Here is a 20,977-nt window from a genome sequence, read left to right as displayed (position 1 = left end):
CTGAGCTATGCCAGGCAGGCCAAACATTTTCCATCCTCCAATTCCTGATGGAGAATAGAGAAATGTTTAATTAGTTTGGGGTTCTTTTCCCAAAAAAAAAACCTGCTGAGTTTTCCCTCCTGCTTCTCCAGTGAAATGCTTTAAATGAAGGTGAAACTCCTCTGAGCAGTTGCAGGGGGCCCTGGGTTGTTCCCAAATCCCCATTCCCAGAGGGAGATGATGGAGCATCCCGTGATTCCCTCTCCAAGTATGGGGCAAAGACTGCTTCACCAAAACTGAGGAACTGGCACCTTTTTCCCTCCTCACCTCCAGCCTTTCCAGTGAAACAGGCCCCCAGCTGCTGGAAAGTTAAAATTTCTCTGGCATTTGCAAGAGGCAGATCTGGGGAATTTGAGGCTGGGAGCTGAGAGGTCTGTGAGCAGAGACATTGAGGTGGTGGATTATGGAATCATGGAATATCCTGACGGGAAGGGACCACAGGGATCATCCAGTCCAGCCCCTGGCCTTGCACAGACACCCCAACAATCCCAGCCTGGGCATCCCTGGCAGCTCCTGGAGCTCTGGCAGCCTCGGGGCTGTGCCCATTCCCTGGGCAGTGCCCAGCACCCTCTGGGGGAAGAAACTTTCCTGAAATCCATCCTGAGCCTGCCCTGGCCCAGCTCCAGCTGTTCCTGTCCCAAGAGCAGAGATTGGAGCTGCCCCTCAGTGTCCCCCCTCACACAAGTGCAGAGGGGCTGCCACGGGCTGGAGCAGTTAAAAGTTAAAAAACAAACCAAAGTCAGCTATCAGGAGCTGAGCCAGGCTAAGGACGATTGATGGAAGTGGTTCCTTATGTTCCATCAGTATTTTTATTGATCTGAGGCTGTTTAGTGCTGTAAAAACGTTATAAATTAGAGAAAAGCTGTGAGCAGGATCCAGAGAAGGAAATCACCCAGGGTGACAGCAACAGGACGAGAGGAAACAACCTCAGGCTGTGCCAGCAGAGGTTCAGGTTGGATATTGGGAATTATTTCCTCACTGGAAGGGTGGCACAGGGTGGAGTCCCTGGAGGAGTTTAACAGCCCTGGGGATGTGGCAACTGGGGCCTTGGCAGTGCTGGGTTAAGTGGTTGGACTCTAATCTTAGAGGACTTTTCCAGTTCTGTGTCTCTGATCCCGGGATATCCTGAGTGCACAGAGATTTGTGGGTATGCATTAACATATCCTGATCATCCTGCCCTGGGATGATCAAATATTCACAATTAACCTTGAAAAAGGCAGCAGCTGCTGCTTCTGTGCTCAGCATCCACGGAGTCCTCTACCATAACACTCCTCCCTTCTCCCTTCTGATGGATAATAGGATGGATAATGTTATAGATGGATAATGAGATTATTGACTCTTTCAATTAAAAGATAACTATTGTGCGAATATTAAGAAAAGCTTTAGTGATGCATAGTTATGTTATTGTAGTTTAAATGTCCTCTCTTCTCCCCATAGTTCCCTTTTCCACCCCCCTGTATTGTTACCATCAGACAGCCTGGGTTGTCTAAGGCAGGTAAAAAGAAGGTGTGCACACGTGTCCCTTACCTGGAGCAGCTGGGGATGGAAAAGCTTGGTGCTTAGGGGGTGAGGCATGGCAACCCCTGACCTCCAATCCAGTTACAAGAAAGCAGTTCCCACCGATAAATGGCAAAGAAGAGCTGACTGACAGACTTTGGGAGGGGCCAGGGCTGGCTGATGCAACCCCCAGGGGTATAAAAGACTGAGCATCCATCTTGAAGATGAACCGGCCATGTGGTGTTCATGAGGGCTGTTCCTAGCGCTGCAGATTTTTCCTTATGTAGTCCTTTGTTGTATTTTTGTTGAGGTTTAATAAACCTTTTTAAATTTTCAAAGTGAGCAGTTGTTTCTTACACTTCCCTCCGCAGAGATCCGGGAGGCTTTCCGAGTGCTGGACCGGGACGGGAATGGCTTCATCTCCAAGCAGGAGCTGGGCATGGCCATGCGCTCCCTGGGCTACATGCCCAGTGAGGTGGAGCTGGCCATCATCATGCAGCGCCTGGACATGGATGGTGAGTGCTCACTGGGTTCTGCTCTCTCTTGGGGGATTCTTGGGGCTTTCCCAGTGCTTGGCAGCCCTTGGTACCCCGTCTAACAAGTCCTGCTCACCAAGGGAAGGGTGGAAGGGAGCTGGGGAACTTTGATTTCTCTACACAAAAGGAAAGGGCAAGGTGAGACGTGAACCTGCTGTGGGTAATCCCAGGGAACAGGCAATCCATGGAAGGGGGATGGATCATCCCTTGTGGGATACAGCTGGGTGAACACAGAGCAAAGTTCACTATCCCATCAATCCCACCCTGGGCATCCATGGGAGCTCTGGCAGCCTCAGGGCCGGGACCATTCCCTGGGGAGCCTGAGCAGTGCCCAGCACCTTTGGGGTGTTATAGACAAGTAATAGTTGGCTCTCACAATTAAGAGACAGATATTATACAGATGTATAGTAATGGTACTGTAAGATGTCATTCCACAGTCCTCTTTCCCTCCCCTCCTTGTAATAGCCTCAGTAGTCAGGACATTTAGAGGAGGCACAGCATAACAACACCTGACCTGCAGTCGAGGATTAAAAAGTGATCTCCACCAATGGATGGCAGAGAAGGAGTTGACTGACAAAACTTTAAGAGGGGCTAAGGATATAAAAAGCAGAGCATCTATTTTGTAGAGGAGCATGTGGCTGGTAGTCACGGGGGGCTTCCAGCACTATAATTTTTCCTTATGTAGTCCTTGGTTGTAGTTTTTGTTAAAGTTTAATAATATTTGAAAAAGTGAGCAGTCGTTTCTCACAAGGGCAAGAACCTTTCCCTAAAATCCAACTTAAACCCCCCTGGCACAGCTCCAGCTGTTTCCTGGGCCCTGTCCCTGTCACACAGAGCAAAAATGGGAGCTGTCCCTCAGGAGGAGCTGTCTCCCCTCACAGAGTGGTGAGGGGCTGTCCCAGCCTGGAGGGGAACATTCCGCAGGTGAAACACAAACCAAACTCAGATATCAGAAGCTGAGCCAGGCTGAAGGTGATGGAAGCAATTCCTTTGATGCCATCACCATCCTGAAATATCCTGAATTGGCAGGTATCCCCAGGATCATCCAGTCCAGCTCTTGGACCGGCCCAAACACCCGAAAAATCCCACCCTGCACAGATAATCTTTGCCAGGCTCTTTGAACCTTTCCCTCTGCATTCCTGAGCAGGCCCTGGCCGGTGACATTCCCGGGAGAGGAGCAGGATTCCCCCCCAGTCCCGGGCTGCTCCCGCAGGCCGGAGCTGCTGCGCTGGGAGCTGCTCTAATGAAGTGTCGATTGCTCTACGAGAAGTTTTGAGGGGAGGAATAATCCCGAGCCAAGTCCTGCTGGGAGAGCTCATCAAACAATTACTGAGGGAATAAAAGCAACAGAACCCCCGTTAGCGGGGAGGGAAATACAGGATCGGGATGCTGGAGCCAGGGAGGAATTTCAGCTGCTGCAGAGCTGAGCAATTCCTTTAACATGTCCCTGGCAGGGCAGAGCCAAGGGAGCCCTCCCTGCTGCCGGAGCCGGGGTGCAGAGGCAGCCGGGGTGCAGAGGCAGCCGTGGCCCGGGGCTGTGGCAGGGTGGGAACACTGCAATCCTGCCAGAGCAGGGGCTGGGGGGATCCGGGGGAGCCCGGCATCCTTGGGGATGCTGGGAAGCAGAGCCCGGGGAGATGGGGCAGTGACACTCCCCTGCCCCGCTGGGCATTCCCGATGTCCCTGGGAGGCCAGGACAATTGTCACCCTGCTGAGGGGGTCCCGCAGAGAAAGGGCTGCACTGCCTGGCAGGGACAGGAGATCCGCTGTGGGAATGATGTCATTCCCTAAAGAAAAAGGGAAAAAGTAGTGTTCCGTCCAAAAGTTGTTGTTTGCCCCTTGCCCTGCTGTGCTGGCCTTTCCTGGCAGAGAGGGACTCAGGCTCAGGTTTGGCAAAGCCAGGCTTAGTGTGCTGCCAACTCCTGGGGTCTTTTCCCGAAATTCTGAGCTTTTTTGGAAAAAGAGTGCTGCGACTTGGCTCCCAGTTCAGATTCATCTCCAGTCCTTCCCTGACTCTGGCAGACTTTGGCACCGTTCTGTGCAGACTGCTGCTGTGGAGAGACCCGAGGTGGGGAGCAGAGTTAAACCTGGAATGATGGAAGTGGTAAATTCCTGCTGGGGCTCTCCAGGGAGCTCTGTGTGCTCTCTGCAGGGATGGCAGCTGATCCTCCAGCTCCAAACTGGCTGTACCGGTGCAGTGTTGGAGCAGGGCTTTGGGGGCTGTGCCAGGGGAAGGTCAAGTGGGCCATGGATTTAAAAAAAAAAGTCAGGGAATGGGAAATTCCTGAGGCACTGAGCAAAGAGGGGAATGTTGTGTGAAAGATTTACCTTGCCTGCAAATTGAATTAGTGCTGTACAGCTTGAATTTATATTATTATGGCTACTTTTTCTCCAATGGATTCTTCACCTTTTCCTGGGATTTAACTTGAACTGTGGAGTGAGAACCAGCAGCAGCCTCCTCCTTCCTCTCTCTCTCTGGGAAAGGGCAGCATTCAGGAGCAGGGCAGGAATGTTGGCTGTGCCCAGTGCTCCCAGGAACAGCCTGACCACCCTCACATATACTGCTGGGGAGGGTTGATGAAGTTTTCCAGGTTCTTGCTTGGCATTAGATGGGTTGCAAGCCCGGGTGGATGAAAGGTCATGCTCAGGGAGGAGTCTCCAGTGGTCAGGAGAGCTGGGGGGAGGTGAAATCCTCTGCACATCTCTGCCCCGTGCCGTTAGTTATGATGTGCTGGCAGGTGGAGCAGCCAGACATCCATTCCTTCCTTCCCATCAAAACTGCTGCCAGGGCCTGCAAATGAGGTAAGAAAATTGGCAGGGCTTGGGATTTAAGCTGAGCCAATCTGAGCAGCCCCAACATCCAGTTTTCATCAGCAAATTCCAGCGTGGCAGAGGGGCTGCATCTGCCACAGCTGACTTCACTGAGGGCCAGCAAAAACCAGGAGAACCTGGAGCTGGGCTGGAGCTGGGCCGGACTGGAGCTGAGCTGGAGCTGGGCTGGAGCTGGACCGGGCTGGAGCTGGGCTGGAGCTTGGCTGGAGCTGGGCTGGAGCTGGGCTGGAGCTTGGCTGGAGCTTGGCTGGAGCTGGGCTGGAGCTGGGCTGGAGCTTGGCTGGAGCTGGGCTGGAGCTGAGCTGGGCTGGAGCTGGGCTGGAGCTGGGCTGGGCTGGGCTGGAGCTGGGCCGGACTGGAGCTGGGCTGGGCTGGAGCTGGGCTGGAGCTGGGCTGGAGCTTGGCCGGGCTGAGCTGGGCTGGAGCTGGGCTGGGCTGGAGCTGAGCTGGGCTGGGCTGGAGCTGAGCTGGGCTGGGCTGGAGCTTGGCCGGGCTGAGCTGGGCTGGAGCTGGGCTGGGCTGGAGCTGAGCTGGGCTGGGGCTGGAGCTGAGCTGGGCCGGACTGGAGCTGGGCTGGAGCTGGGCTGGAGCTGGGCTGGAGCTTGGCCGGGCTGAGCTGGGCTGGAGCTGGGCTGGGCTGGAGCTGAGCTGGGCTGGGCTGGAGCTGGGCTGGAGCTGGGCTGGGCTGGAGCTTGGCCGGGCTGGGCTGGAGCTGGAGCTGGAGCTGGGCTGGAGCTGGGCTGGGCTGGAGCTGGGCTGAACTGGAGCTGAGCTGGAGCTGAGCTGGGCTGGGCTGGAGCTGAGCTGGGGCTGGGCTGGGGCTCGGCCGGGCTGGGCTGGGGCTGGGCTGGGCTGGGGCTGGGCCGGGCTGGTTTTCCCTGATTTCTCTAGGGATGGGCATGGAGGGAGCAGAACTGCCGGGCTGGGCAGGGGGGTCTCAGAGGAGCATCCACAGCTTGTGCTGGGGCTGAGCACAAAGGGACATGATGACCAGAGTATTTCACACCTGGTGTCACCTCCTGCCACCAGGGAGTGGCACAGGGCCAGACACAGGGAATAGCACAGGGAGAACTGCCTCCAGGGCCACAGTGTGCAGCTGCTCTGTGACGCTCTCAGAGCTCCCATTGGAGCAGGAAGGAATGGATGCTCCATAATTCATCACTTTTGGAGGAAAAATGGGGTTAGGGAGAGAGCACTGCTGGAACTTGAGCAAAACTGGCCCTGGCACAGCTGGGATTTGGGCCAGGAGCCTTTCACAGGTGTCACCTCTGATGCCTCCGTGGCTGCTGAGGGTTGCCAGCACCTCCCTGCACAAGGACATGTCACCAGCCTTCCTGTAGAAGGGACAGGCCAGCAGAGGGATGTGTCACCAGCCACCAGCCTGGCACTGCCAGAGTGCCCAGGAGTGCAGGGAGTGGCTCTGCCCTCACCCCCCTCTGCATGCCCTGATTTCCTGGGAATATCCCACTCCTGCCACTCCTTCCTGGAGGCAGGAGAGCAGCAGGGCTGGGAATCCCCTGGATCCCCACAAATCCCTCCTCCAGTTCTTCAAAGCTTTGCTGAGAGCTTGGACAGCGCTGCCAGGCCTGGGGTGGGGTGGTTGGGGTGTCTGTCTACAGCAGGGCAGGATTTGGATTCCCTCATCCCTGTGGGTCCCTCCCAACTACAGGTATTCCATGGTTCTGGGATTCTGCCAGGTGTGTGTGTCTTGGTTTGAACAGACAGGTGTCTGCTAAGGAAAGGAGGAGCCTCCCTTGAAATGAAAAATGTAACCTCCTCCCTCTGAATTATTATAATTTTGAAATTAAAGGGCTCTCAGGCAAAGATATGGGAATAGGAATAACAGGTCTTTAACAGGAAAACTAAAAATACAAATGCAATAGTACAAACAACAAAAAAACCCCACTGCCAGAGTGAGAACAGGCCCTGGCCCCCTGTGGGTCAGGGGGGTGGCAGCAGTGCCATTCCATGGTGGCTCAGCCCTCCTGCAGGGCCAGCTGTGCTTCTGCTGGAGCAGGGATCCTGCACAAGGGGGGAGTTTTCCTCTGCAGCTCCAGGGCTGCTGGAGATGGGCCTGCTCTTGCTCTGGCAATGCAGGGCAGCAGAAAGCTGCTCCTCTGGGAATGCAGGGGGCAAAGGCTGCTGTGCTGTTCCAGGCTCAGATTGGATCCAGGCAGGAATGCTTGGCTCCTGCCCTGGGCAGAGCATCTCCCCATGGGATGATGGAATCTGATCAGCCATGCAGGGACACTCAGTGGCCATGGACAGCAGAGATCTCCTGGAGGGAGGATTGGCTGTGGGAGAGAGAAAGAAAAAACTGCCCCATGACCAGCAGAGAACTGCCCCAGCTCTGACAGATGGGGATAGAATGCACCCCCCCAGCCACATCTTGTAACCCAGGAGAGTGAGCTTCGCCCAGGTGAAGAAATGCAGCTGCCACAGGGAAAATTGTGCAATTGGCATAAAACCCCCTCAGTTACAGAGAAAAAATGGGAGTCTCCTTGGAATATTTCAAGGTCACCAGAGAAATTCTAAGAAATCCTCAGAACCCTCCTTCTGTGAACTCCAGAGGTTGTGGCACTGCTGGGATGGGAAGTGCCAGAACAGGACAGGAAGGAAAGGGATTTGCTGGGCAAAAATGTTTCTCTTTAGGAAGGGAAGTGAGGGCTGGGGGTTCTGAGATTCCCATTAGCCCAAAGCTTTGTTTGGAAGTGTGGGGCTGTTCCCATAGAGGTTGTTGGTGGACCACGGCACCTCTCTGGTGGCTGTGCCTTGTTGGGAGCTAATATTTTGGTCTGGAAATGCTCCCAGAGGTCAAATCTGACCTTTATCCCATGGATTCCCCTAATTTTCAGCCATAATTCTGCATTTCATGGACACAAACTGTGAGAGGGGCCCGTGCTCCTCTCTGCAGTCTGGGGAATGAGCTGGAATATTCTGCCAGCACAGGGAAAGGGAAATATTTTATACATTTTTGTGCTGGAAAAAGGAATTATTTGTAAATTCTTCCAATTGGCAGCGATGCTGATAAAAGCACTGGGAAATGGCATGTGGAATGTGTGGCCTTATCTGGGATTCCTCCTCTTTAAGCAGGATTTGCCATAAAAGAGATGAATGTGTGACTTAAGTGTCACAAATTGTTTCATTGGGATTTTTATCTGAGGAATAAAATGAGCACTTGGTGCACTAATTAGAGGAGCAGCTGGAAAAATAACTCCAGGCTACCACAAGAGACGGGGGAGAAATCCACCCCTGGATGTCAAATTATTTATTGGGATGAGAATAGGGAGTCTTTTGATGAGGCAAAAGTCGAGCTGGTTTCACCAGGGATCTGCCTGGAGCCTCTGGGACATTCTGGGATGGTGACATCCTTGGGAGCAGTGAAAAATGGGGGAATCTCAGTTTCAAATTCTGGAAGAGTCATGGAATAATTGAGGTTGAAGAAGATCTCTGATCTCTGATCATCCACCCCCAGCACTGCCAAGACCACCACTGCCCCATGTCCCCAAGTGCCATATCCACAGGGCTGTTAAACCCTTCCAGGGATGGGGACTCCACCAATGCCCTGGGCAGTGTCCATGCCTGACCAGCCCTTCCATGGATGAATTTTCCCAATAGCCAACCTAAACTTTCCCTGGTTGTTTCCAGAACAACTTGAGGCTGTTCTGGGTGTTCAAACCCAGGCAGAAGTGGCGCTTGGTGCTGTGGTGTGGTGGCCATGGGGTCACTTGGTCCAAGGTTGGACCTGATGACCTTGGAGGTCTTTTCCAACCTCAGGGATTCCAGGACTCTTCCAGAACTTGAAACTGAGATTGCCCCCCACCTGTTTTTCATTGTTCCCCAGGATATCACCTCTCCAATTCTGCCACTACAGGTGACACATCCCAGAATGTCCCAGATTCTCTTTTGGAAAGGGAAGAAGGGACAGTGCCATGGCTGTGTGGTGTCAAGGTCACCGTGTCCCTCCAGGCCATTGTCCTGCTGTCCATGACTCCCCCAGGGACTTTGCTCTGGTTTGTCTGCCCTGGCTCCTGGGGAGGGGAGAGACACCAGAGCTGGGGACAGGGATGGGAACGGTCAAGGGACATGGGCTGGGACATCTGGAGACAGAGCAAATCTCTCCTTCAAAATGAACTGTTCAGCTTTCCCCTGGGGCAGACAGAAGGCAAACTCCTTGTCCTTAGGCATGGACAAATCCCAGGATCACAGGATCATTAAGGGTGGAAAAGACTTCCAGGATCATCCTGTCCAACCTTTGATCAATGAAATGCTGGCTTCTGTCACAAGCTCAGCTTGAGCTTCCCTGTGTGGGGCAATGGTGACGTTCTCAAGCTGGAAACATTTTCTGTCCTTCTTTTGTCTCTCCCACTTTTCTTCTTTGGGTTTTCCTGAGGTTTTTTACTGTGGTGGATGTTGTGTTTCTGCTTTAAAAGAGCTGGATAAAATAGATCATTTTACATCTCAATATAAAATATGTTTCAGTATAAAAGAGCTCAGGCTGCTGGAAGGGGACCAGGAACCATTTCTAGGATAAAATCAGAGTTCACAGGAGTCAGACAATCCCAGTATTCCAGGTTTGGGTTGGAAATAATCTTAAAAATTATCTCACTCCATCCCCTGCCATGGGCAGGGACACCTTCTACTGCCCCAGAGTGCTCCAAGCCCTGTCCAGCCTGGCCTTGGGCACTGCCAGGGATCCAGGGGCAATGGGTTATGATGGATTTGGGGTTTGTCCTTTGATCTCAAAGTGATTTTTCAGTGTGAGAAATGATCCAGCCACATTCCAGCCTGGCTTTAAAATGTGTTGCTGAGGTGGGAATTTTGGGCAGCAGGATGGATTTGATGAGACTTGTCTGGATTTATAGGAGCCACTCTCTCCATGTCTGCTCTCATTTGGACAATGAGGATTATCACATTTTATCCATTCTGTGTTCTCACTGCAGAAATGAGGAGTAATTACAGCTGCTGCTGCAGCCTGTCAAATCTGCAGCTCAGGAGCAGCTAGAAGTTCATCAAATTACACTGAATTATATCAAATTATACCCAGTAATATCCCACCCGCCTTTGCTGAAGTGCAGCCCAGCACAAAAGGAAGGCCTGAAGTCCCCTCTGGAACCCACCCATGCTTGGCCTGGGATGCACCTCGTGCCCTGTGCTTGCTTCGCATCCTTGTGAAATTTTATTTCTTGCTGAAATGCAGCACCCTGGGATCAATTTGGCTTCCCAGGATGTGTGTGCCCCAGGGAGCACCCAGAGTCCTGCTGTAACGAGCTGCTGGTACTGCCCAAGGTGCACCCAGAGCTCTCTGCCCCTCCCAGGGCAGGGGGCAGAGCTGATGGAACCCTGGGGAGTCTGGGGTGATCCTGCTGCTCCTGATCCATGGGACACAGGGACCAGCTGTTCACCGCTGGGGACAGACCTGAGTCTGCACAGACCTGCCAAATGGGTTTGGGTGCCCAGGGAGGGGATTTCAGAGGGGGCTGGGGGCTCTGGGGACTCACATCTCCCTCAGCAGCCCCAGCAGGGCTCTCCCCTGGGGACATCTGGTGACAGGGCTGGTCTCTGGGCATCCTGCAGCTCCCTGGGGCTGCTGTGGAGCTGGCAGGTATCTGATGGGCATTTATTCCTTACTGCAGCCCTGTTTGCCTTGGACTTTTCTTCCTTGTTTGAGTGCTTGTGCTGGAGCAGGAGCAGGTCCTGGCGGATTCCCTGTCTCCGTCAGTCCCTGTCCCTGGGGACATGGGGAGTTCACAGATTTAGTTTTAACAGGAAGCAAACCAGGCCTGGGGAGCTGTTCCCTCCCCCTGCAGGACAAGCCAAGGGGTGCCAGAGTGAGAAACTCTCCAGCTCCTCTGCTCGGTGGGATGGACAAACCCCCCCTGCTCCCCCCTTCTGGGCTCAGCTGGAGCCTTCCAGCCCCATGGAGCCCCCTCCTCCAGGGATGGTCCCTACAATCCACAGAGCTTTTCTGCGGGGCTGTCATGGAACCACATCCACACAACTGCTCTGAAAACTGATGGAGTGGAGGGACTTAAGGGACAGAGGGGCTCCAGTGGAGATGTTTGATCCTTTCCTCAGATTCAGTGAAGTTTTCATGGAATCCCAGAAAGGTTTGGGTGGGAAGGGATCTTAGCGCTCCTCTCTTGCCATGGCAGGGATACCTCCCACTGTCCCAGGCTGCTCCAAGCCCCAGTGTCCAGCCTGGCCTTGGGCACTGCCAGGGATCCAGGGGCAGCCCCAGCTGCTCTGGGCACCCTGTGCCAGGCCCTGCCCACCCTCACAGGGAGCAATTCCTTCCCAATATCCCATCCATCCCTGCCCTCTGGCAGAGGGAAGCCATTCCCTGTGTCCTGTCCCTCCATCCCTTGTCCCCAGTCCCTCTCCAGCTCTCCTGGAGCCCCTTTAGGCCCTGGCAGGGGCTCTGAGCTCTCCCTGGAGCCCCCTCCTCTCCAGGTGAGCACCCCCAGCTCTGCCAGCCTGGCTCCAGAGGTGTCTCAGACCTGGGAGCAGCTCCGTGCTCTCCTGGATTCACTCCTACAGACCCACGTCCTTCCTGGCAGTGGGGGCAGCTGTTTCTCTCCTCCCAGAAGCCACTGGAGCTGTCTATAATTAAAACTGTTTTCCAAGGCCAAGGTTTTGTGCCCGACTTTTGCTGTTCCCGTCGTAGTTCTGGATTGAGCTGTAATTAGGGAGAAATTCTCTGCCTCGTGCTGGGTGAGGGGTCGCGCTGCTGAGGAGGCTCTGACCTCCCAATCTTTGAAACCGAAAGCCTTGTCTGGGAAATCTCCTGAGGCTGGAGCTGTTCCTGCTCATTCTGTGCGGCATCCGAAGGCACAGCCTCGCCCAGACCGTGCCAGCCCTGCCCGGCGGAGCCGGGCACGGCAATGACACAGCCCGGGCCGGCCGGGCACCGCAGGGAGCTGCTGGAGAATAAAAATAAACAGCAGTTGTGTGCTCCGGGCCCCGAGCTGCAAACCCAGCTCATTAACTTTAAATATCTCACCTCGCTGCTCGCTGGAGGTCACGCTCGGCAGGAGGAGTGCGGTGCTCATCAGCTCCCAGCGCACATCCCCGTCCTCATCCTCACCCCGGCCCGGGCGCGCCTCGCTCGGGGCCACGCAGGGAACTTCCAGGGACCTGATTATCCTGAAAATGGCCTGGAAAAGGCTCATTTAGGGAGTAATCAGGGCGCATTATCCAGCCAATTCGATACACAAGGCTCTGGGAACCCGGGCTAAGTCCGTTCTGCCCGGGGGTGGAGGTGATGCAATCCAGGAATGTTTCCCCCCTCTCGTTTCCCTTCTCCATCCCTCATTTCCCTTTTCCCTCCTCTCATTTCCAGGAATGTTTTCCCCCTCTCATTTTCCTTCCCTCCCCCCCCCATTTCCCTTTCCCCCCTCTCATTTCCAGGAATGTTTTCCCCCTCTCATTTCCCTTTCCCCCCTCTCATTTCCAGGCATGTTTTCCCCCTCCACTTCCCCTCTCCAGCTCTGCCTTTCTCCAGCCCAATGAAGATTTAATTCCACCCTCCAAGGAAGCGGCTCGGACAGGAGACTTTTGGAGAGACAGGGGACTCTCCTGAGGGCTGAGGGAGGAGCTGTCCCATGGAAATGGGGGCGGGATAGGGTCACCTCCTGCTCCTCCGAGCATTCCCTTGTTCCTTCAAAGTTCGGGCAGGAGTTCCCAGGAGCTGCTGCTGCTCCCTGGAATGAGGGGATTTGGAGCCCTGCTCTCCCTGCCTGGCATTTCCAGCCTGGGCAGACTTCTGAGAGTGGATCCTGTGGGATCAGAACCAGGGGGAGATGGGATGGGCTCAGGGAGTGGTTTGGGTGCAGCTGGGGGTGTTTGGGGCTGCTGGTGCCCTGACAAGGTGACTGCACAGGTCTGGCTCTGGTTCCTGCTGCACATCCCAGCAGATCCAACTTTCCCTGCTCCCCATAGTGAAGGGCTGAGGGAAGATGAAATCCTTTGTCTGAGCTCAAAGCTTAGGGAGAGGGTGGAAATTCTCTGTGCTCAGCTCTTACAAACCAGTGCAGAACCAGCAGGAGCACCTCTCGGTGCTGGGAATGTGGGATAATAATGTGGGAACCTGGAGGAGAACTGGTGTTGAAGGGAAGTGGCTTAGGGAGTAAATCCCCTTTCCAAAGGGCTGGAGGCTCTTTCATCTCCCCTGAGATGGTGTCCAACCCACAGTCTGCGCCCTGGAGGGCAGTGGTGCTTTTCCAGTTCCCTCCAGGTGTTCAGTCATTAATGATTTTCTTTTTCCTGTGTCCCATCTCCTCTGCACAGCTCCTGACAGGAGGGGACAGCCGGGGGGGTCGGGCTCTGCTCCCAGAGAACAGGGACAGGAGGAGAGGGAATGGTCTCAGGCTGGGCCAGGGGAGGCTCAGGGTGGACATTGGGAACATTTCTTCACTGGAAGGGTGGTCAGGCATCCCTGGAAGTGTTCAAAAACTGTGTGGATGTGGCTCTTGGGGATGGGTCAGTGGTGGCCTTGGCAGTGCTGGGGGAAGGTTGGACTTGATGATCCTGGAGATCAGTTCCAACCTCAATGATTCCATGATTTTGTGGTCCCACAGGTTTATTTAGGAAGCCAAATGGACATTTTGCAGAGGTGCAGACATCCCTCCCTTTAGTCACTCAGGTCCAAAGCAAATCTCTCTGGGCTGCAAGGTCTGTAAAAACCCCTGAGTTCCCAGCTCCATGCTGCTCTTTGGAGCTGCTCCATCATCCTTGGTGACCTTGGAATCAGAGCCACAGTGGTTTGGGGTGGAGGGGACCTTAGAGATGATCCAGCACCAGCCCTGCCATCCCCACACTTGGCACAAGGGTATTAGATGTGCCATGGGAGCCCAGGATTCCCTGCTGGAGCTCTGTGGAGCTCTGGGAATGGCCAAACTGAGCTCACACGTGGCAAATGTTGATGCTGGGGCTCCTCATGATGGAATTATTGCCAAGGTCGCTCTGCACCCCATGAAGGAGCACTGATGGGGAGCTTTGGCAAGTCCCTGCTGGCCACACGAGGTCTGTAGCACTGGAAAGGTTCCTGGAGAACCCAGAGATGTTGCTTGGTGCCTTCAGCATCCTCTTCCCATGATGGGACAATGAGCCAGGCTCCCACCACTGCCATTCCTTGTTAATGTCACACTTCCGTGGTTCCTGCCAGGGTTGAGAGTCCTGCAGGGAGCAAAGGGTACCTGGAGCTCTTCTCACCCAGCTGAGGGCCTGGGGATGATGAGCTGATCTGATTTGGCTCTGCTGGGGTGGCCAGAGAGGTTCTGAGTCATTGCTTGAGTCATGAGGCTCAGCCACAGCGCTGGTGCCCCTGGGTGACTCGGTGACATTAATGCCAGGATTAACACAGAACTTTACAGCAGAGGAAAATGTGAGGGCACTGCTAGGAGGGAATCAAGGAGTGTTTTGGGTAGGTTTAAACCAGTGCTTAAGCTCTGTGTTCTTCAAAGATCACCCACCCATGCCTTGGCTCAGGAAACTCAGGGATGGGGTGGAATTCTGCCTGGAACCCCTCTGTTCTCACCCCCTTTGCCAACTGCCAGGCTGCCCTGTTCCAGCAGCCCCTCACCACCATTCCCAGGTTTCCCATGTCCCAACAGACCACTCACCCCCATTCCCAGTGTTTCCATGTCCCAGCAGCCTCTCACCCCTATTCCCAGGGTTTCCATGTCTCAGCAGACCCCACCCCACCATGCCCCTAAATTTCCCTGCTTTCCTAGTTTGTAAATAAGCTCTGGAAATGTGTGAGTGCCTTGGAATCATTAAGCTGGAAAAGAGCTCTGAAACCTTCAGGTGCAGCCATTAACCCATCGCTGCCCGGTCCCCATGGAACCGTTTCCTTTCCTCAGTCAGGGACCTCAGCCTGACTGGGGTTTATAAATCTGTGTTTGTGCCTGGGGTTTATAAATCTGCCTGGGAGCAGGGACAGGAGGGAGCTGTCCTGGGCCAGGGAGCACATCCTGCTCCACCTGGCTGCAGCTGTGCTGCCTGTGCCCCTCCAGCCTTCCCAGGGGTTCTCATCCTGCGGGATGAGCTGTGCTCAGTCCTCAGCGGGAGCCTGGAGGCAGAGGAGGGGAAGATGTGACCAGCACCCATCTCACAGGGGTACTGGGGTCCTGTGAGCCCTGCTGGGATCAGGGATTGTGGGATGGCTCCTGGAGAGGAGCGAGAAAGGTGAGGGAGAACAGACAGCACACAAGCTCCCGCCCAGCCTTTTACTCCTTTCTCCCCATCCTTAAACCAACTTTGATTTAATTTGTGGATAATCCACATATGCAAGGACCCTGGGGAGAGCAGCACATCTGCAGCACAGAGATGGGAGTGTTGGATTTGATTCCAGGGCTCAATACCCCAGCAGCTCCCAGCACTGGTGTGAGGCCGTGGGGAGGAGCAGGAGGGCGAGCTGGTTTGGCTGCTGTGCCAAACCCAAAGTCCATCATGTGCTCCCAGGATGGGATGTGAAAACCGGGCTTTGGTGGTGCCCGAGCTGTGCAGAGCAGCCCCGTGCAGGTTTTAATGTTGGTTTTTATAACATTTCTCTCGTGCCTGTCAAAAGGAATTTTCAGACAAACCCGTGATTTCTCTCTGTTGATGAAATGATGCTGCAGTCTCCTGAGGTGCTGATGGCAGGGAAGGTTTGTTTTCTGCAGCTTCACATGAATGTTAAAGGGATATTTCTACCAGGCAAAAGTGGAGTCTAGCTGCCTTGCTAGTTAAGAGTTTTAATTGAAAAAACAGTCAATAAGGGGTTAATGCATTTTTAATGGCATCTTTCTTTGGAAGTTGTGGAAAATGCTCTCATTAAGCTGATAATTAAAGCCTGTGAAGTTAGTGATGCTCCCTGGCAGAGGCACAGGGAAGTCATGAGCGAGGGGCTGCCCAAAGTCTTGTACAAAGTCAGAGCCCAGCAGTCCTTTTCTCTGGAATCACGTGCGGGACCGAGTCTTGCCTGTTCTCTGAGGGTGGAGTGACATTGGAGACGACCCGAACTGAGTAACTCCGTGCTCGGGGTCACACGGGCACAGGCCAAATGAATGCGGGGGTAGGTACCAGCATCTCTTTAAAATGCAAATTGTTTTCTTGCTAATCCGGCTAATTTAAAGAAATTAGCATCCCAAAGCATCCCGATTTGCATCCCAGAGCATGGATTCGCTGCTGTCGGTGCCATCGGGCGCCGTGCCGCGGTGTAAATCACCCGGAGCCGCTGTCACCTTGCGTTCCCTTCCCGAGCCATCCGGCGTGCCGGGACCGATCCACCCGCGGGATGGCCCCCGAGGGGCGCCAGGGGGAACGCGTTTTCCACTGCCCAGAAATGGTTTACAGAATGGCTCTCCAGGTGATGGGCTGCCCACCCCTAACCTCAATATGCTGGCCCAGAAATGAGCTCGGTCCTGCAGAGCCCCGGAGCTGGGAGCGGCTTTAGCAGCGAGACCATGAGCGGATCCCTCCTATTTCACAGGATCCCTGCAGGGTTCCCTTGCAGAGCCTCACCCCAGGATATTCCCTCCCAGAAATCCCAGCTCTCCCGGAGCCCGGAGATCGCAATTCGGCCCAGGGAGTGCTCGGGCTGTGCTGGTTTTGGGCTCGGGCTGTGCTAGTTTTCCCACGGCGTTTGTGCCGAGATAAGGACACGGGAGATCACGATCAGCTGCGCGGCTGCTCGGATCGGCACACGGGATGTGATAAGAGGCACAGATGTGATTGATAAGAACCGCAGATGTCATTGATAAGACGCACAGATGTGATAAGAAGCACAGATGTGATCGATAAGAATCACAGATGTGATTGATAAGAAGCGCAGGTGTGATAAGAAGCGCAGGTAGCGGCGGTGGCACGGCTGGCACTCGGCGCTGCCGCGGGCACTGCTGGTGTTTCAGCCGCAGCCCTGGCATTGATCTGCTGGAGCCTCACGGTCTGAGACATTTCTCACACCTGGTGATTTAACAGCAGCATCTCCGGGGAGGGCTGGATGCGGTCACTTCCCACTGAACAGGAGTAAAACACAACCCCAAATACTACCGGTGCTGGAAGCAGGTCTGATTTACCCACCCCATCAGTTCATTAACATGGAGGAGGAGATGTCCCTGGCCTGATCAATGAAGGAGATTTTCCACAAGATTAGGTTAAGCATTCTCAGGAGATCTGGGCATTGAACTGCTCAGACAGACAGGAATTTTAAAGATCCTTCAGCAGGCATGAATATCCCTTTTGTTGTGGAGGGAAAAGTGACATTTGGTACAAAATTCCCTCCAAACAGCCTTGTTCAGAGCAGGAGTCACACTCGGCACTGCACCAGCTTGGCTCATTAGTGGCAGGACCTGTCACCTGTCCCTGCTGGTGGCACTGAGGCTGTGCCTGCACTGCCTGCTCTGCATGCCAGGCACACACGGATGCTGCTGGGAAGATGGGCTGAAAAACCTGCTGGATCTGCAATGGCCTGGCCCCTGCTCTGCCTGCTGGATCTGCAATGGCCTGGCCCCTGCTCTGCCTGCCCTCTCTCCCTCCCTCTGGAGCCTGGGGCTGGCCCTGTAAAACTTGTGCAGAACCCGAGAGGGAGAGCCCTGGCTGTGCCGTTGGCTCCTGTCCCCCTGCCAAAATGGCTTTTTGGGAGCTGCCTCTCCCCTCAGTGCATGGCCTGATTCTGTCCTTGGGGCCACCTGGGACACAACAGGGGCCATTCCCTGGCACAGCAAAGGATTTGGGTCCGTGAGCACCAGGAAGATACTGTGGAGGTTTCCCAGGGCGTGGGGGGTCGTTGATGTGCAGCAGGTCCAGAGGGGCATGTTGGGCTTGAAGAGGTAATTAATTAATAATAATGAGGGTGGGGAGGCCCTGGCACAGATTTCCAGAGCAGCTGTGGCTGCCCCTGGATCCCTGGCAGTGTCCAAGGTCAGGCTGGAGGGGCTTGGAGCACCCTGAGATAGTGGAAGGTGTCCCTGTTCACATCAGGGGCACTGCTGCTTTTAGAGGTACTATATGGCCTCTAAAAGTCCCTTCCAACCCAACCTTCTCTCTGATTTCTGAGTCTCTGATCTTTTCCTCTCATTCCAGGGGATGGCCAGGTGGATTTTGATGAATTTATGACCATTCTGGGACCTAAGCTGGTGTCGTCGGAGGGCAGGGACGGCTTCCTGGGGAACACAATAGACAGCATATTCTGGCAGGTAAGTCAGCATTGCTTGAATTGCAACTTCAGGCAGCTCTCAGCAGCTTCCAGAGTGGATTTGTTGAGGAGCACAGGATGTTTTACTGAGTGGGAATGACTGTGGAAAGGGTGTTGAGGTCCATCATGCTGGGGGCTGTGGAAGTGCTGTGGAAGTGCTTTCCCACGTTGGGAGAGGGAATTGTGTCCAGCCAAGCCCTGTGTTCCTGTGGATAGATGCAGCTGGACACAGCAAAGCACCCCGAGACTCATGCTGCACCTTTGGGAGTCTGGGATTCACTTCTGGAAGAGAACAGCATTTTTCTCCAGGAATCTTTTGAGCAGGGAACCTTGAAGCCGCCTGGCACCTCCCAGAAATGTGTCCTTGTCCAGTGTCCCTTGGCTGTGGCAGGGGCTGTTCCACACAGAGGGAATGTGCTGGGCAGGTCAGGTCCCACTGGGATTTCTGCTGAATTCAGGGATGAGCACTCTGTATTCTGCCAGAGAAAGTTTTGCCCCAGTGCTGCCCTGGGGTGGTTTGGTCCTGCTGGTCCCAGGCACTGGAAGGAGACAGATCCAGCACTGGGAGCTGCTTTTTGCCTGCCCTGCCGTAAAACTTTTAACAGTGCTGGAGCTTCCAGGAAAAGCAGTCCAGGCTGTTATGGCAGGATCAAAAATCCTCCAAAACACAGAGCTGCACGTTTGCTGCCAATGGTTCAAATGTGTGGCTTCCTGTGGGATTCCAGCTCCTTTCACTGACCATCCCACAACCCTGGCCTGCTGAGAAACTTTGGCTGTTCCCAAGTTTAATGAAGCAGAAGAGCCAAACCTGGAAATGAGATTTTCTGCCTTCTTTGACAACCCTCCAGCTCCATCCAGACTGAATTGGGTGGAGCTTTGGAAGAGTATTTTAAAAGGCTTTTAAAAACTTGTTCCTGGCCTCCGGGCATGGGACAGGAATAACCCTGAAAATTCTGCTCTGGATTCCAGGATTTGGTTGTCAAAGCAGGAGTTTGGTGCTGGTGAAGCCCCCATGGTTTGTGATGCACCTGGGGGGAGTAAATGGCACCAGGAGGGGCAGGACTGTGAGCCAGGAATGGTTTAGTGCCTCCACTGCTCCTTGGGAGCCCCATCCAGCCTGGGAGGGAGAGGAGGGAGCCCCATCCCATCCCATGGAGCCATTGACACCTTCCAGAATTCCAGCCCCTCAGGAGCTGCTCAAGAAGCAAAAAATCCTGGTTGGAAAATCAGGTTTGTGAGCTGAGCTCTTGGATGGGCAGGGGAGAAGTCTGGAGTCTTCCTGAAAATTCTGCTCACAGTTTAACCCACTGCTTTTAGTGACACCCCATCTCTGCAAATGCCTGGAATGAGGCTGGGAGACTGGACTGTGCCTGGTTGGAAATGCATTTCAGATTCCACCAGTCCTGCACAAGGAACAGCTCACCAGCTGTTTGTGCTCTCTGGGTTTGGGGGAACCTTTTCCTTTCTCCAGGCTCTCACAGACTTTTGCTAGTAGGAGGGATATCCTGGGGTTTATGATCTTTGAAGGGTGAGTAGGAATGGCCAAAAATCCAACAGCACCCCTGTGTGAGGAGGGAGGGATGTGCAGGGACAGGCCAGGGACAGCAGGGACAGGCCAGGGACAGGCCAGGGACAGGCCAGGGACAGCAGGGACAGGCAGGGACAGGCCAGGGACAGGCCGGAGACAGCAGGGACAGGCCAGGGACAGGCAGAGACAGGCCAGGGACAGGCCAGGGACAGGCCAGGGACAGGCAGAGACAGGCCAGGGACAGGCCAGGGACAGGCCAGGGACAGGCCAGGGACAGGCCAGGGACAGGCCAGGGACAGGCAGAGACAGGCAGGGGTAGGCCGGAGACAGCAGGGACCCCTGAGCCCTGAGCTGCACACCCAGCGCAGGCCCCAAGGACACTTTGTTCCCTGGAAAATGGAGCAGGGCCCACATCCCGCTGTGGGGACACATTTGGGGCTGGCTGGGGAGGGAATTCAGGGAGAGGAGGGGAGATCGGCGCTGGCTGGGGACATGGGACAGCAGAGGGACATGGCTGGGGTGGGACATGAAGGTTCCCCTCCCATCCCAGCACCGAGCTTTCCTGCTCTGCCGGTGCGGCTGGGAATGCAGGAGAGTCCCAGGGGACAGAGAGAGGCTCTCCTCATCTGGTCAATCAATTAGTGCCTTAATCGAGTGAAATGAAGGGGAACATGTGAGGGAATGGCCGTGGCACAGGGCAGGGCAGGGCAGGAGAGAGAGAGGGAGCAGGGAGTGAGGGAGAGGAGTGAGGGAGTAGGGAATGAGGGAGAGGGGTGAGGGAGAGGAGTGAGGGAGTAGGGAGTGAGGGAGTAGGGAGTGAGGGAGAGGGGTGAGGGAGAGGAGTGAGGGAGTAGGGAGTGAGGGAGTAGGGAGTGAGGGAGAGGAGTGAGGGAGTAGGGAGTGAGGGAGAGGAGTGAGGGAGAGGGGTGAGGGAGAGGGGTGAGGGAGAGGAGTGAGAGAGAGAGAGGGAGCAGGGACGGAGGCAGCAGGGGGTGAGGGGCTGTGTTGGGGCTGTCTCCAAAGACAGTTTTGCCTGGAGAGGGATTTTTCTTTATGGAGTTCAGAGATAAACCTGCTGCAGTGTCTTCCCGTGTGCGAGTTCCTCCTGCTGTCCCTGCAGAGGAGTTAATCTGATGATGGCAAATGAGCCTTGTTGCAGAGGAATTGTTTGTGTCTGTGTCCAATTTGATGTGGGAATGCTCCAGGTGCCCCTCTGGGGTCAGCCCTTCCTCCCTCTCCTCCTCCTCCTGAGGCAGTGCAGCCCCTCTGGGCAGGTGCAGGATGTTGTAAAACCACAGGATGGGACATTTTACATCTTGCAGCAGATTTTTTGCTGGTGCTGAGCTGCTCTGCTGGATTTCAGGAGCT

The 20,977-nt window shown here is 54.7% G+C and overlaps 1 protein-coding gene across 4 annotated transcripts in view; it reads left to right on the top strand.

Annotated features, from left to right (window-relative positions):
* Window positions 1-20,977, top strand: part of CALN1 (calneuron 1) — a 147,262-nt gene that overhangs the window by 78,258 nt on the left and 48,027 nt on the right. For all 4 annotated transcript variants that reach the window (XM_038158179.1, XM_038158180.1, XM_038158182.1 and 1 more), the window contains 2 exons: window positions 1,908-2,051; window positions 17,970-18,082. In XM_038158179.1, coding sequence (XP_038014107.1) covers window positions 1,908-2,051; window positions 17,970-18,082 — 257 coding nt within the window. The remainder of the gene's footprint in view (window positions 1-1,907; window positions 2,052-17,969; window positions 18,083-20,977) is intronic.

The sequence above is a fragment of the Motacilla alba genome, chromosome 19, assembly GCF_015832195.1.
Source record: "Motacilla alba alba isolate MOTALB_02 chromosome 19, Motacilla_alba_V1.0_pri, whole genome shotgun sequence".
Taxonomy (NCBI): domain Eukaryota; kingdom Metazoa; phylum Chordata; class Aves; order Passeriformes; family Motacillidae; genus Motacilla; species Motacilla alba.
The sequence above is the reverse complement of the archived record's forward strand: the minus strand, read 5'-3'. Positions and strand labels throughout refer to the sequence as shown.